General features: G+C 41.6%; 1 protein-coding gene across 14 annotated transcripts in view; it reads left to right on the top strand.

Moving 5' to 3' along the window:
• Positions 1-17,479, top strand: part of ANK3 (ankyrin 3) — a 361,577-nt gene that overhangs the window by 271,086 nt on the left and 73,012 nt on the right. For all 14 annotated transcript variants that reach the window (XM_080597952.1, XM_080597951.1, XM_080597944.1 and 11 more), the window contains 6 exons: positions 6,062-6,160; positions 6,250-6,348; positions 6,745-6,840; positions 9,790-9,862; positions 10,060-10,122; positions 17,074-17,197. In XM_080597952.1, coding sequence (XP_080454078.1) covers positions 6,062-6,160; positions 6,250-6,348; positions 6,745-6,840; positions 9,790-9,862; positions 10,060-10,122; positions 17,074-17,197 — 554 coding nt within the window. The remainder of the gene's footprint in view (positions 1-6,061; positions 6,161-6,249; positions 6,349-6,744; positions 6,841-9,789; positions 9,863-10,059; positions 10,123-17,073; positions 17,198-17,479) is intronic.

Below are 17,479 nucleotides of genomic sequence, written 5' to 3'. Positions count from 1 at the left end.
CTGTAACACATGGAAACACTTCTTATCCCTGCCTCAAGTTCAGAGAGCCACACACATGATTTGGGGTTATTTGGGGATGAAAAGGGAAGATTGGACAGAAACATATTTGGTACCTTCAAACAATAGCAGAGAAAAAAAATGTAATACTACAGAAAATCTCTTGTGTGGGAGATTGGTCTGTATGATTAAGATCTGTTCTAGTTCTAAAACTTGAGAGCATTATACAAATTACTCTCAGTAACCATTGCAACTGTGGTTCTGACTTGGGGTGGTTTCCCTCTCAAGAAATTTTTTCCAGAACTTCGTGGTTCACCACTACAGGTGGTGAAGCTTTAGAGTCCTTCACACTTAAAAAGGTTTTAAAAAAATAATTAGTGTTTACAGGAGGCATGGTAGGGCCCTGCTACAAAGGCAGCAGTTTTTGTCAATTCTGACATTCTATTCAAGTGCCTGAATTTATGTTTGTAAGAGTATTTGATACTGAAGCTGCTATGTAGTATCATGCAAAAGCAAGGAAGTTAAAGCAAGGAGTGCTCATCTAACACATCATATTGGAAGTTAAAAATGAATTTGAAGCCCTGGTTGCAAGCAGATGTTCCTTCTGGTGATCATATTGAGTGCGTAAAAGCTATACTGGTACATGTGATGTTGGTTTTTGTTGCAGGGCTTATGTGCTGAGAGTTGGCACAAGTAAACACCATTTCATGGATCAGCAAGTCTCCACATGTTATTTTTCAACTCTTTTCCCTGTTGGATAATGTTATAGTAGGATACAGCATTAAGGTGATGGATTGGCCAAAGAAGCCCAATGGGAGAAGAGCGCTGGTTCAGTCAAGGATGAAGAGCAGATTCGGAGCGTTTATCTCTGTGCAGGTCATTTTAGCCAAGCAGTTGTTACTCTGCACTTGGGCCTCTGCCAGGGGAACTGATTGTCTCATAGTCCTTGGCTGACGACTGTCTGGCTGACAAAGCCATCATAAAACTGTGTTTGTTTCTAAAACTGTAATACTGGTAGGAGATAAGGGTGACTAAGAGGTCGTGATGTTGTTTTGCAGGTTGGGCTGGGCCTTTTATTTCAGATTTATTCAGCTCTGCCTGCTCTCTTCCAACAGGAACTCTGTACCAGCCTGAGTGCTACAGTGGCTTATAACTGTGATCTTATTTTTCAACTGGAATACCTAATTTTCAAGTGCAGAAGAAGATGGGAAGGAGCAGGGAGGGTGGGAAGTGCTGTCCAGAAGAATCCCTTTCACATAGAACAAATGCTCAGACATGGTATCTTCATAGTACATTATCTGTCTCTCCTTGGCTCTTAGTGCTCAGTTGTTACCCAGGCGTTTATGTGGAAATGTCTAGCCTAATAATCTGAGATAAAGAACCTTTGTAAGGTACTTCAATACATTAGGTCCCGATTCAGCAAAGCTGTGAAGTGTGTATGTACATACAGGTTTGTTTCACTGGATCAAGGCTGGATGCCTTTGTGATCTTTAGAACTAGAGCATTTTCAGGTCTAACCAACGCTAATACTGTAGCTTCATTGTCTGACATTTATAGCAGAAAAACAAAAACAGAGCAGCTTGAGAGTCAGCATGACAAGAAAGATGCAGTAATTCAAGCTGTTAGGATTTATGGCTATTGCCGGTGGAGGATATTAAAGCAATATACTGACATGATACACAAGGCTTGTGATAATTTCCCTCAAAAAATGCTAGGGCAAGAAAATAAGGGGTGCTCTGTGTTTGAGTGTTCCGTTAGAGTAGAAAAGCTAAGTATTTCTGATCTTTTTTGGCACTTACTCTTGTGGCTTTTGATAAACCCTTCCCAGCTGCTAACTCCTGTATTGCCGCTCATTCTTAAGAACAACTAAAAGCAGCATGGCAGCTGACTACCAGAAGGTGATGTGCTTTAGAGCTGTATTAAACAAAAGGCCTGATTTTCTTGGAAGTCACTTATTTGTATAATTGCAGGCTTTTTTTCTTTTTTTTCCTTAATAATTATTAGCAGTTCTTGTAGCAAAATATTTTAGCCTCCCGGATACATTTCTGTAGAGAATGAAAGTAGCATGCTCAAGTAGCAAGAATTACTGCTTTTATAGTTAATTTGGTTGCATAACCGCAGAATCTGCCATTGTTTCAGAAAAGTTAACAGAATATCAGTTTTCAGTGAGGATGTTGGGATACAAATACATTATTTTTTTCTTTACTTTCCTGAGATAGAAACAGTTGAATATAGCAATCTGTGCTGTATCTGAGAAGCAAAGGATATCTTTTCTGGGTCTCAGGCGCTGAAAAGACATGCTAATAGCGTTATTTTTGACCAGTGCCTTCACTGGTGACTGTTAACATGAAAGATGTCCTCTGGTGGCTGAGGAGGTCTAGCATGCCCAGTGAGATGTGACCCGCTGTGTCATATCTCTGTCACTCTGCCATCAGTGACTGAGTGCTGCATCAGGCACTGCCTCATCAAACATAATGTGATGTGACCACAGGGTACTTCAAACTTAAAAAAGAAAACTCCCAGGCTCCTCCAGGGAGTTCAGATGGGGAAACTGGTGTTTTGCCACGAGTCTAGCAGGTGCTCACATCACTACCCTGGACGTGCATGACTCCTGTGCAGAGAAGCTGCCTTTCAGTGAAGGCGTCTCCAGCTGCCAAGTCAGTGGTGCCAAGGGCTTCAGGAAGAGACTGCTTCAGCTCTGGGACACCAATGGTTGTGGTGGGAAGAATAGTGACTGTGTCACCACAGAAATGTCATCATGAGGCTTTTTAAGCCTCCCAGTTTCTACCACACATTTAGAGGGGAAAGAGGGAAAGCTTTCACTTAATCTCAGATTTCAACAGTGGGCTGGTCAGTAGTAACATAGAACATCACTAATTACTCTTCTAGCCGTTTATGGAGGTACCACAAGTAAACCTTTTATATGCCATTTGTAGGAGGAAATTGATGTTGTAGTGCAGTGAATACCAGGGTTTTGATAGTTCGTTCTTCAATATTCATTGTTACAGCATGGAGAGAGGAGCCTTTATAGATCACTTCGAAGGGAGAGCTGAGATCAGCAGTTCTTGGCTCTCCAACTCTCTCCAGATTTTAATGTTTTAGAGTTATTAGCAGAGAGTTCCCAGCAGGTGGCCCTTGACTTTGGATTTCATCTCCCCAGTTGGTCTTTCAATGTATGATTTTTGTTGACATTGAAGGTCAAGAGGCCTGTATTTTGAAGGGGTTGTAGGGAGTTAAGTTCCTGTATGAGGAGGTTTCACTGCATTCTTTTGAACTGATGTTTTGATAGTTCGCCTGTTTTAGTCTGAATTTGTGTTTGGAAGCTGTGTTTGAGGTACATGAGTATGTTCTGAGCCCTGTCAGACTCAGATCCTGGGTACTGCTTGGAAGCTCTTAGCCCTGTAATAACAGTAACTGCAAGACAAGGTTCCAGCATTCATTACACGATGACTACTATTCTGGGGAAAAGTTCCTTGTAGTCATTTGGCATCTGATCCAATGTTCGTATAAGTCAGTGGAAAAAATCATTCTGCTGATGCCAGTGGAATTTGTATCCGTCACTGTTTCTTGCAATGATTAACTTGTCCTGGTTGTCAGTGCTAGTAGTTTCTTTAGATGGCAATAGGTATGTAATTAACTGAAGAAAATATAGACACCATAATTTCAAGTAGGTGGCACTGCTACCATCTATACTATCATTGCAAATATAAGTGAAATTGGGTGAATTGGGTTCACTACTAAGTGAAGTAGTGTCAGACGCAAAGCGACACGAAGAAAATGGTGCATCTAAACCCACAGATAGCTGAAACTTCTCTCTAGTGGAAATAGTTCACATCTGAGGGGTCTTCTTTCTTTAAAACAGCTTGAACATGTAGTGTAGGGCTGGCTCCTGAACTCCCAGTAGACCTTGGACTTGCCTCCTCAGTGCTTTTGACCAAGGTGTCTGACCTGGCCACACCTCACTGAGGTGGACACACGAATGAAGGATGCCAGGCTATGGCTTTTAACTCTGTGCCTCTTGGGCACCTGACTTTTCCCCTCGGAGCAGAAGAGCGAAGGAGCTTGGTCAATATGAGAATAATCCATCTTTCAGTGTTTCTATACACAAAGTTGGCTTTTGGATCTAGTTCCAGGTAGTTCAGTCTCAGTGTTAAATCTTCTGGCCATACGGCTGTTTTGGATTCTACCAGGAGCCAAGGCATGCATCATGGCCACATTTCTCCAACAATATTATTACTGATCTTTCTGCCACTGGAATAAATATTCTCAGACGGCCCCACCTATTGCCTTTTTCTGAAAGCAGAATTCTTACAAATTAACAGCACAGCACATTTGCAGTGTATTTTATGAAGCGTTCAGGGTATTTGTGTTCCTCATATCAGATATGATTTTTGCAGACTAGCAGTTAATTTTTCCATTAAAAACTGGTAATGGAGCATGAGTCCAATACCACATTGGAAGCCCCACTGAGTAGCAAAAGGACATACTGGACTGTCAGTGTAGTTTCATCTAGCTCACAAAATGGTGAATCTCTATGTGGACGCTGGCTGATATGACCCTTCTGGCATCTCAGAGCCAGTGGGCCCTTGAAACCTGACCTTTCCAGCGTAAAAGAATCCTGATGACTCACCTTCAGAGGAGGGGAAGCGCATCTCTGGGAGCCAAGCAAAGCATCTGCTGGAAAGCCATTGAGCTATCAGTGTGAGCTGGGGGGGAGATTTTGGGAAAAGCAGCTTCTCTCCATGTGGGGAAAAACGTAGCAAGTGTACTGTTTAGAGGTGGCCATCTCCTGAACTGTTGTTTGTGCAACTCTAGATTGATTGTAAGTATGTTTGCTAAGGAAGAAGAGATAATGATGTCTTGAAGGGAAGATAAGGCAGGAAAAGATAATTGCTTCAAGATAGATAATCTAATCATTTCTACTACGTTAAGAATCTCAAATAAGTCCAGCCTGTTCTAAACTGTTAACAGTGTTCTCAGTAATTTAAGAGATTAGAAAAAGAGCAGTGAAAGCAAACTTTGATCCTCTTTGTTTTGTTTTATTGTATGTTAACTCTTGATTCAAGTGTTTATTACAATTAACAGGTTTCGACCTGCTGTTTGACTTAAAGTGTGTGGATTTCAAAAAGAGCAAATTCAGACTCAGCCTAGCAAGCCCTCGTTTGCTACCCTTTTAGTCATTTTTTTTAAAGTGATACGTAATCTCCTTCTATTAAGCATTTTTGGAAAAAGTTCCAAACACTTAACTATAAAAAACCTTTAGTTGTGTTTAGAGCATTTGATAGGCGAGTCCCAATATTGACAAATGATTTTAGCCTGTTCACTAGTAATGAAAACCAAGTAGCAGGGACTAATAGGAAACATTCAACTTTCCCATCTTCACAGTTGCCACGAAAAAGCAGTTTCTTCTATTTTGTGTAACACAAGGCCAGACACATGAAAAAATTAAACCTGGTTGTTTTAGAGGCTTAACTTAAAAGCTGGGGTTCCAGTTTTGGTAGGATTATGTTGTTCTTGCAAATATGGCACATCACTTACATGGTTTCAGATTTACCTTTTGGATTTTTCAGCCAGAATGGATGGGCTGCACATTGGCCTATATTGAGGCAGCCCTCAGCAGGCCTGGTTTTTAGTAAGTTGCTATTACTTATTTACTTATTTGTTTGTTATCACACTGTAGGAACACCCATCAAGCATGAGAACCTCACTGTGCAAGGCAGTATACACACATTCATTTAAAAAACAGGCTCACCCCAGGGACCTGATGATCTTAGCATTGGAGAGGAAAGCAAATTGTTAATCAACATTGCATATGTTGAAGATTACAGAATTACAAGGCAGAGAGGTTCACAACAAACGGGACTTGAAATGGTATTCTTGGGAGGCATATTTTTCCGTAGTTGCATATTTCTTCTCATGGGAAAAGAAAGACAAAGAAATAAAGTTTGAAAGACAAAGAAATAAAGTTTGACAGGATTTTTGCTGTTTCATTTCTTTTTTTTTTTTTTTTGTCAGGGGATGCATGGGGTTAGTCACATTTGCTATTTGCTTACATCCATTCTAGATGGGATACACTCCTTTGCATGTTGGCTGCCACTACGGAAACATAAAGATTGTTAACTTCCTTCTGCAACATTCTGCAAAAGTCAATGCCAAAACAAAGGTGAGTTTTCTGCCTCTGCCTCGCTCGTTCTGTGAGGGTGACAAGCGTGCTGTGCCCAACGCAGCTTCTCCCTTTCCTTGTGCCTGCAGAACGGGTACACGCCGCTGCACCAGGCTGCACAGCAGGGGCACACCCACATCATCAACGTCCTGCTCCAGCACGGCGCGGCACCCAACGAGCTCACTGTGGTAAGTGCTGAGAGGCCACTGCTCAGGCTTGCTTGGTCATCCCATCCTGTGTAAAGCGTTGTGCTCCCGCTGTGTTGGAGCAAGGGAAATGTGAGGAGGGAGAGGAAAAGAGCAAAGGAAGCATATTCCCATTGCCTCTGTGTCCTCCATGTCCTCCATTGTCTCTTCCAAAACTAGGACAGCAAACATCTGGACAGTGTTTTTCTTTTTCATCCCGTTTCTGTAAAGAGTTAAAAATCTAGTTACATGTCCTACTACCCCAAATGTATTTCTTTCAGTCACTGACATGCAAACATTTATGTGGCCTTTATTGTGCATTTTTCCATAGCTAATTAATAGTTTGTACACTTACTATTGCTAACATTCAGCTTTTGTTTTACATGTTTCAATTGCTAGAATGGAAACACTGCCCTTGCCATCGCAAAGCGACTTGGCTACATTTCAGTCGTTGACACATTGAAGGTGGTGACAGAAGAGACCATGACTACAATTGTAAGTACAGCTCGCTTCAGTAGTGGATGGAAGGGTTTTTCCTAAGCCATTGTATTCAGTTTTGTTTAGTTAATTGTCTACTGAGATTTCAGTCTAGTTTCTACCTATCCTTTTAGTGCTTACGGAGTGGATATTAAATCAGGTAAAACTAATACATTTTTAAGGTAGGCATTATTATATGTCTGTAATATATTTTAAGGCAGACATACCAACAAAGCAGAAAATGGACAGTTTAAATAACTAGTCATAATTACTGTGTTTCTAAGAGTGCGTCTTGTTTATGTCACAAATGAAGTGAATTGGGGCTGATTTATAGTCGTGAAAAGACATTCCTAGAGGCTTCTGTAAACTGAAGTTGCTTCTCCCTTTTAAGAGAGTGCAGTTTGCCAAGGAATGATGTGTATTGGGTTGTATTTGATCTAAGAGCAACTATTTCAACCAAAAAAAGTGGTTGGAATTTTCTTAGAAGCTCCCCTTTGCCTAGGATCTGATTTATTCTCAAAGATGGCTAAGGCCTGTTTTCTGTACTCAGCCAAAGCTCCACAACCCCAGCTCCCATTCACTGACATGTACATGATATCCAGGTCATCTGTCCTGGCTTTCAAGAAGGTCTGCTGCAGTGTTAGCCAAGGGAGATTAGAGGCAGTGGTCAAATATTGCCAGCAGAAAAATGGCAATTCACAGAATGTAAAATACTGCTCAGAGATACTTATTCACTAACATTTTGCCAAATTGCTTTATGAAGACTGTTCTAGTAAGGTGAGGAGCTTTCATGAACCACCGTAGTAGTTAAGCCAGAACAGAGTATTAAGAACATAAATTCAGAGCATTGTCTCCAAATTGAGTTTTTCCTTTCTGCAACTTTTTTTTTTTTCTGATTAAAAAGAGAAATATGTGCATGTACGTATTTTTAGGCATCTCTGAGGTGGAAAATGTTTACTGTATGTCCTATGTTTTGTCATCACCTGTTTGTGTGGTCTGTTGGTGCAAGCAGGTGGTTGCAATATAGTGAACCTTTGGGAAGACAGGCAGGTTTTAGTTCTACTTCATGTGCCTTTACTTCTTGTGACTTTCCTGGCTGTGGTTTGTAATACAGTAGCTTACATAAAATCCACCACATAGAAGATAAAATTGTGCCACAATAAAATACAAAGGAATATGCCAGAAAATAATAATGATTCTTTCTCACAGCCTCTCTTGATTTTCTCAAGGAGATCTTTCTTTCTAGTAAGATTCCAAAACAATTTTCTACAACCTGACAAATTTGTTGTTGAAGGTTATCCAGAGTAGCATAAACTTGAATGATTGCCTAGTATACAACTAGATAGCTGCAAGAGAAGTAAAACCATGTTGTTAGCTAAAAACTCCCGATACCATAAGGTCATTCTTAATTTGCAGAATTTATAAGCTATGTGAGTTTGTGCCACAAAAACGACATCATTTATTATGTTCCGTAGATGTAGAAGAGTAAAAAGGTGGTAGATCAAGCTGTGAATTGTTTTAGAAGCAATGTTAGAAGCTGCAAGGCCTGTATTAATGCCTGTGAATGTCTACTCTCAAGCCCAGAAACATTTGCATGAAAACCAAAATATGCTGCTTATCAGTCAAAGTGTGTAATTGGCAGACTTTGGAAGCCTAATCATGAAATCTGATTTATAACTGAGTATCTTAAAAATTCAAACTATTGAGGGTATTTCTGGGGTAATGTGGCTAAACAACTCTGAAAGGTAAGTTCAGTGAAACCAGGGATGAGCATAGTTAGTTTACTCTGATTTATATTCAAACACCAATAAAAATCCAGTAGTGCCTGAAAAAAAGTCCTGTGATTTTACCAGTTTAACAGCAACATGTTAAAAAGCTGTGCAAGTAATTCTGACAAAATGAAATACTGTGAGGCTTTTTATAAGTTTTGTGATGTTTGAGCATGCAGGCGCTCTTCTGCTGTTTCAAGTGATGGCAGTAGCCCAAGAAACATGAACTGCCACAAGTAATTATGAGGCTATAAAAAATCTGAAATATTTTAAAAGAAGATAGAAAAGCTGTTCTGTCCTAAACTTACAAATGATTTCTTATTTGTATATGAAGGATGAGAAGTGATGGTGGTTTAAAAATATAAATAAAGATGGAACTGTTTTGTTTAATTTTTTTAATGCCACTACTTGAATGTTAGCCCCGCAGTGTCTCCTGCATGATCTAAAACTTTACCAAAGTGCTTGTTGCACTCTGCCCCAGCTGGAGAGTAAAATGTGCATGGTTGTGTACTTTGTGGGATGCATGGGTATTCTAGGAACAGATTTCAGGCATTCAGAATATCTTTTTTTCTGCTTCTAATTTTTTTATATTGGTTTATGAGTCTGAATCAACGTAAACATCAGGATTAAAACCAACCACTTCTGAATGTCTTTCATGCACAAATTCCTTAAGGGGAATCATTTAGCCTGCATGTGGTTACAATTGTTCTCATTTGTGGGGAAAAAACACATGATTACTGACGAGGCACCTCTGAAAATCTTCACATGGAACAACCCTGCTCCCAAATTACAGCATAGTTGGTACTTAATGATCTTAAGGGTCTTTTCCAACATAAAAGATTGTGATCCCAATGAAAAAGACGAAATAGGTCCCTCAAAATGAATAACATTACAGTTGAAATTTAGACGATGCATTCCTGCTTTAAATTTAGATGACTTTTTAGAGGGTTCTTATAAAAACCCTTGACTTATATAAATATAATATTGCATATTTCTGTATTATTTCAATGTAGTCTTTTTTTAATTTGTAGTTCTATTTATCTATGAAAAGCAAGGGAATAAAAAGCTTTAAAAAAAATCAAATCTCGTCTTGCTAACTGCAGATAAAAACGCACCCTACCTTGTGTTTAATTTTTTGAAATAACTACAATGTTAAGAAAAATTTAGTGAGCTCTGAAATATTTTTTTTCTTTGACAGACTGTTACAGAAAAGCACAAAATGAATGTACCTGAAACGATGAATGAAGTTCTCGATATGTCTGATGATGAAGGTATTTGAAAATAAAAAAAAAAACAACTTGTCACTTATTTTTCAGTCTGTTGTTTTTGGAAGAAGTATTTGTTTAACAACAAACAAAAAATGTATGAGTTGGATATGGTATCTGCACATTCATTGTTTTACATTGTTTTTTGACTCATTGATAGTCTATGCTTTTATTTAATTATTTTGTTTATTTAAATCATGCAGTTCGTAAAGCCAATGCCCCTGAAATACTCAGTGATGCTGAATATTTGTCAGATGTTGAAGAAGGTATTTGTGCATTTTTGTATTGCAGTGTTACTTAACTTAAACCTCTTCCTCTTATTTCCTGTGACTGGAAATTAATCCTTTCAGATAATTTTCTTGTTATCCCACTAACAATTTCTACTTCACAATTAAGAATGCTTTCAAAAATTCTTTGAGCTGTTGCTGATAATCCTCTAATTTTCTGAGTGTCTTACTCACAGTTTTTAAATCAAATTACCTCCACTTTCCTGGAATAGTCCTTTTGCTGCTGCTTCTGTGGAGAATAGTTATATTATTGAAACTAAAAAAATTAAATATCAGACAAAAGAGTCAAATATCAAAATACTTTGGAAGAAATAGCTGATAGTGAAAGTGAAGACAGGAGGAATGAGGTGGGTTTTTTTTTGTTTTTTAAATTCTGCCATGTGTTCAGCTGTGGAATGATTGATTTGCATTGATAGTCAACTCTTAGTCTGAAAAGAAGTATTTTTAGGCTTTAAAACAAAGAAAATTGTATTTGAGTTGTCATATTCAATAAAACCACATCAGATTACTTTTGTGTTGAGTAAAGAGGATGCTGCATCGAATTTAGCATGTTATTTGTTGGGAGTAAGGTAGAACTTTTTAGCTGAGATTTCAGCTCTATCATTCTGCAAAGTGGCATGAAATCTGTGAGCAGGGTAATAAAACCTTATGGTTTCAGTTCCTCTAAATAGGATTTATGTGCTATTGGCACTAGCAACCTGCACATCCCAGCTCGATCCTTGGTGCTGGTGGCTTGGTGTGGCTTCAGCGGTCCCTAGCAATCTAAAACTCATTTGGCAGCTGGTTCCCTCCCTTCTACCAACAGCCCCTGCTAGGTCCGACCTTCTGTGGTGCAGATGCACAGGAGTCTGTGTGAGCCTCATCAGGAACTGCAGGTTTCCAGAGGCCACAGTGGGATTAGGTTCCCGGGTCACATTTGGAAGTAGGAAGGTCTTGAGTTGATGAAGAGAAGGACGACAATGTCCTGAAGGTCTTTTTGTGTGTGCCCTTGGTCACTAGCATTAGAGCTGCATTTTTTTCTTCTGTAGTAGGTAAAGAAGTGACCGGGTCCAATTTACTTGTGGCACTTCAGTTAGCCTTTGTGCCTAGCAATACGTTTATTTTTAATGTTTGTAACACTTAAGCAGTGAGGTGTAAAACCTCTTAGCTAAGCTCATTGTGTGCAGCTTTTGTTTAATTCATGCATTGAGGCTTCTGTTTTGTTTTCTGCTCGTCACTGTGTTCATATTGCTGCATTCTCAAATAGATCATGTTCTTACCATGCACCTGTGTTTTCCAAATAACTCTTCTAGGCTATTGTACCGCTCAGAACAATGTATTGTTTTAACTGACCAGAACACTGAAGTTAGTTAATTGAGCAGCAGCTATAGCCTCAGCCCATGGTGCAGATGAGAAATGCCTGTGTGGAATCAATATTAGATATGAAGATGTAAAACCTGTCTTTAATATATGGGATCACTTCTTATGGCCAAATGCAAAGGCTGAAGGGATGTGTGAGCTTTGTGGGAGATTTTTGTAGTCACTAGCTCTCATTTTGACAAAAAAAAAAGTACAACAACAACAACACAAACATATATATATAGAAGATATGGGTAATATAATCAATTCCTGACCTAGAGACTGTATTCTGCAAATGTGTCGTTACTAGGGGACCTAAGAGACTGGTTTATATGTAAAAGGTCATTTTCAAAGCCTAATGCTGAACAGGAGCTCTCAAATTGAATAATAGGTATTTTATTAATCCATGCTGAAGCATTTCGGTGTGCAAGGCAGGCAGTGAATTACAGGCTTTGAGATAGTACCCATTGGCCTGTCTCTCTTCTGCCTTGTGCGGCCATGAAGATAACATACTGATACATTTCCCCACAGCTCCCCAGTGCTGATAGGGCATTTATACACAAAGCACCCGCTTAAGCTAGTTGAAACAAGTGTGTTCAAGGTGGTAACACACTCTGACAAAGCCAGTACCTGAGGAATGAATTCCCAAGTGCGAAGGGCACTAATTTACATCCCAAACCTGAACTCTCCTTCACGGAACATTCATGCCCTCATGATGAGCATTCATCAGCTACATTGTTAAATGAGAAACTTGTTCAGTGATTTCTCAATATGCCACAAACCTCAAGGTTTCTCTTGTAAGAGGAATTGAAGGCTTGGAAGGTATTCTCAGAGCTTGGAGACAGGTGTCAGCAAACTGTTTCCTTCTGTTTGTTTCTTACTATGTCTGCTAAATAAGTATTTACACAGAAATTCTGTCTCTTCCCTGCAGAGGACAATTTAGTTAGGAGTCAGACTAGATTAGAGGGGGACATCTTCCTTCCTTTTCCTAGACTATTCTGGTAATTACACCTAAATGAGGTTAGGTGCTGGGAAACTGCTACACCACAAAAAAGAAATGGTCTTTTTTTTTCTGAAAGATTTCAACACGATTGTGTGGGAAGAAATGAAAGCTCATCTTCTTACATAGCAGAAAGTTTGTATATGAATATAGAACACTTCTTTTTCCGCTGCATGCTGAATAAGTGCTCTGCTTTTGTTTCTGAAGAGATTTCAGATCTTACAAATGTGAAGTCTGAGGCTGCCAGAACGAGGTCTTTCCTCTTACCATCTCCAGATGGAGCTTGCACCCCACCCGCTGTGCAGCTGCCAGCAGCACACCCTGTGGCTGGTGGGGATCCAGGGGGGCATCAGCACAGTGAGAGCCTTCTGTGGGAGGCCCCGAGGGAGCCTCCTCCTCTAGAGTTGGATGCTCAGCCTCAGAGCATCCCTCTAAGAGGGTGCAAGAGATTTGGTGGTGGAAGTTGGAGCCCTGCTGTGACTGCCACAGAGTGACAGTGAGCTCTGTCACAGCAGTCCCCTGTCCCAGAGGCGAAGGAAGCAAAGGAAGCTGATACAAAGAGGGGTGAAACTATGTGAGCAGTAAAGAAGAAACAAACAAAAAAACACAGCAAAAACCAGCAGTAGTTCACATGCTGAGAATTTAGATGGCCATTAAAATACAATGAGCTCTTTTTTTTTTTTTTAATTTGGTCTTTAGTAGATAACTTTATTTTGGTGTAAATAAGGACAGTGCTTTAAACCCACTTAATGGATATTCCTCTCTCTTGGTAGGAGTAAGTATCATGCTAATCAGTCTCTGGCAGATTAGGCAGATGTCCTAGGAGGACATGAGGACACACTGCCTGATCCCTGAATAGGTGCTGGGTTACCAAAAATGAGCTCCTTTCAGACAGGTCTGGACGTCCTCATGCGTTAAAGTCTGTTACTGATTTTAGGAGGGATGGATTTATTATATTTTTATGCTTGGTTTTCTGAGACTGTCTCCATAAACTTTTACAGATTAATAAAAGTTTCAGTGGTTTGATACTGGCTTTTCTTCATCCTTGCGTGAAACCAAAACCTTGGCTACAGCTAGAAGCACCCTGCTCTGCCCTGTGGCTATACCTCTTCTGCCATCAGGCAGCTCCTGACAGGCTGTGAGGAGGGAGTGGCGAAAGCTCCAGAGTTCTTTAGCAAAGCCAGTGTCAAATGTCCATTTGGATCCCAGGCTATGATTAAATTTTGTTTGGGACTTTTCCCAAGCCACACGATCCCTTCAATCCTGCTGCCAGAGAGCCTGTATTTCTCACTGGCCTCTAAAAAGAGCACCTACCCTGTGGTTTTGCAGTTCCCAGCTGTATGAGACAGGCTCTGATGGATCAGAAAAATGGGGAAAGTGTGGGAAAAGGTGACAGAGGTGATCAGAGATAGGGAAAAGCTGCTAGGGAAGAAAAGAGTAAACAGAATAGGATTGTCTATCACAGAAGAAAATCTAAATGAGGGATAGGCTAGAACATATGAAATAGTGGGTGGCAAAGTGAGCAGATAATGGGCTGCTTGCTGCCTCCCCCGAAGTCCAAGAACAGGATGCACCAGTGAGACCAGCAAGATGCAGGTGAGAAGCGCTGCTCTCCGTGCCACAGCTGGTTACATCCTGGGACTCCTTGTGCAAGTCCTTGCTGTGGGGAATGCAAGAAGCTGATGCGAGTTCAGAATGTAACTGAAAGAACTAAAAAAGGAAAAAAAATAGCCTTTTTTGACTATACTAACTTCTCCTGGGTTCAGAAAATGTGTTCAAATCACTGCCAGCTAGAAAGTGTCCTGGAGGACTTTACACTGTTTCATGTTCTCGTATTCTTCTGTGAAGCGGGGCTGCTGTGAGAGAAGGGATATTCTTGACCAGACAGACCTTTGCTGTGACCTGCTGCTGCCATTTTTCCGTGGACTTCATGGTTTTCTGTAACTGCCAAGCGGTGCTTGCCCATGGTGTACAAGAACATCTTTCTGCAACACCTAATGTACGGTGAAGGAAGACAGAAGGATGGCAATTGAAAAAAAAAAAAAAGTGATGCAATTTTCTTTTTATTTTTCATTGGGGCCTCACTTTTGGGGCATTTCTGTGTACTTTGTGTCCAAGAGGCATTTTGTCTTCGCGTTTTGGTGGGACGTCTGTGAGACAGCAGCGCGCTGAGGGCAGCGCTCCTGACCTGGGAGGCAGAGGATGAAGCAGCGTGGGGCTGCTGCAACGTGCACCGCCCGTTTTGCCGGAGCCTCCCACGATCACAAAGCAACGCGGGGAATTCTTTGAAATCACCACTCCTAGGTGCAGCTCTCCCTTTGAAGGGAGCACCTCTCCAGCGCGCTCCAGCAGCTCGGCAGCGGCACGGGCTAACAGCCCGCAGCCGGCGGAGGAGCCGTGTCACCGGTCCCACCTCACCGCGAACCGGCGCCACTCCGAAGCAAAAACCTCACCGGCTGCCAGCGCCACAGCGCTCGCCTCACCTGCGGCGAGGGCAGGAGCTTCCCGGCTCGGCTTGGAGCCGCTCTCGGCCTCCCCACCTCCTCCGCCGGGGCCTGGGGCCTGGGACCGGGCCGGGCCGGGCGCTGAGGGGCCGGGGCCGGGCGCTGAGGGGCGGTGTGAGCGCGGCGCCCTCCCGCAGCCCCGCTCCCGGCCCAGCCCCGCTCTCGGGTTACGGCGGAGCTGCACCCTCACAGCACCCCGATTTACATACAAATAACCCGAGAGCCTGCGCCTATGTCACCAGGCGAGAGGCTTGCCAAGGGAGGCTGTAATCCAATCAGCAGGAGCTTTAAAGGGATGTCTGCGGAGTGATTAAAAAGGGATTTTTTTTTTTTTTAAACCGTAGTCATTACTTTTCATTTTGTTTCATATTTGAAAAGAACTTTGATCCGAGTTGCGAGGACAAAGATGCACATGGCCTAAAATACACGCGAAGAGATCAAGATGTTAAGAAGATCTCAGTTGTGTGGGAAGCGAATATGACCCACAGGGATTAGTTTGCTTGTGCTGGTTTGGAGATTAACTCTAAATCACTGCTTTAAGGACTAATAGGACTAATAGGAATTCTTGGAAACATCAGGGAAAAAGTCTTCACCAGGCTGGTGAAAATGGCTTTCCAAAACAGTAAGACTTTTTAAAGTTTAACTTCATATGTAATGTTTCTGTTTCTGTTTTGTTTTTGTTTTTCCTTCCAATGTTTTATGGTATATTATAAACTATTTTAGCTTTTAAAGTGTTACTTAAAATAATCGTTGTTGCTGGGTTGGAGGAGAAATTGTCGTTTGTTTGCCGTTTGCAGAGCAGTAGCCGAACGGGTATTTTTAGAATTGATTGTTAGTTTAAAACCAGAGCTCGCCTGTGGTTTCCTGAGTTAAGTGAATGGAAACCAGCCGAAACTCCTTGAATGAAAGCTGGAACCGGAGCCGGGCGTGCAGAGTCGCTTACCTTTGCGAGTCCGCTGTTAAAGTTCTCTGTTGTGCAACTCTTACACGCCTGAAGGATATTCACAACAAAGGAGGAGAGCGTGAGCGTAGGCAAGTAATGAGCTTACAGGGAGCTCTCTGCTCTGCATTGTAGAAGGAACAGGGAAAAAAAGCTCCTTCAGCCGCATAAGGCATATTTTGGACTTGCTCTGTCAATGCAGGAATGTAGGTTTTGCATGATGTAATGGTATGCAAATGCTCCCAGCCAGCGCGAACTGCTCCGTTAACCCTTTGCGACATCTGCCCTCCTCCCCCAAGACTTAACTTTCCTATCCTTCTCTCTAACATGCTGATCTTCTACTTCTCAGCTGATGTCTGTGTATCAAACATGTCTGACGGTCTGAGCTCTGCGAACAGTGTCACTTTGGTGAATTTTGGCTGCCAGATGCTGCCGAACAAGGAGCGCTTGTCTGGGGCACGGCTTTGTTCTGCTCCCCGCGGGTGATATGCAGGAGCCATGCCCTAGCCCCTTGCCCCCCAGCTGGCTGTAAAGTCCAGAGCCTTGATAAAGTGCTTGTCTTACCTGGATAAAATCAGTCAGGGCGTGTAGAGCACTGCATTGGGAAAAACGAAAACCAAAACCCTCTTACATTGAAACTTGCAAAAGTTATTGAGAAATATCAAAGGTGGAGGGCAGGCCTCTTGTATTACTCAGTGTCTGTTCAAGCTTCCTGCACTTTTCAGTACTGATGGGCAAGCGGGCTGTGCCTCAGAGCTCGTTTCTTTTAGCATACAGAGAGACCCAACGTAATTCGTCAGCTCAGGCTTCTTGGTAAGAAAAGCAAGAGTGAGTGTAATGGTTCAAAGTACAGAAGAACCTTTTAGCTCGCTTAAATGATTGGGCAGAAGTCATCCCTTGTATAGCTTTATTGGCTTTATGTCAGTGTGCAGACTCGCCTTTTACATTTGCCCCCAATAAAATTATTTTCTCAGGCCTGCTCAGAGGGTGCGTAATTGACGGTCTGCATGGAAAGAGCCTTAGGGAAAGTGGGGTTGACGGGATTGATTACTTGTTGGCAAGCAGAGAAGGGCGTTGTGAATTACTAAGCACACAAACATTTACGATACATGTAGCTTCTGATTTCAGCTTGGCTTTTCTTCTGGCAGGTGAGGATGCAATGACAGGTGATACGGATAAATATCTTGGACCCCAGGATCTAAAAGAGTTGGGAGACGATTCTTTGCCCGCTGAAGGATACATGGGCTTTAGCCTGGGAGCCCGCTCCGCCAGGTATTGCATTTGATGTTTCTTGTGTTTGTGTGTTACCACAGTTACAAGTTCTTGCAAATCAAGAGTGCTCTTTCACACAAAACTGGAGTCTATTTTGAAACGAAGTAGAGGGGGTGTATTTCTGTGTTATGATAATACTGCGCATTTAATGCATATGTTCATTGCTGTTTTATTTCATAATCTTTATTCATGTTGGCTTCTTATGGCAATGATACAGAAAAGTAACTTCATTTTTTCTGGTATCTGCTGATGTTCTGATCCGTCTCCAAGGCGTGTCTTTCC

This window comes from Anser brachyrhynchus (assembly GCF_964034855.1).
Source record: "Anser brachyrhynchus genome assembly, chromosome: 6".
NCBI lineage: Eukaryota > Metazoa > Chordata > Aves > Anseriformes > Anatidae > Anser > Anser brachyrhynchus.
Note: the sequence above shows the minus strand (reverse complement) of the source record. Positions and strands in the feature narration are given on the sequence as shown.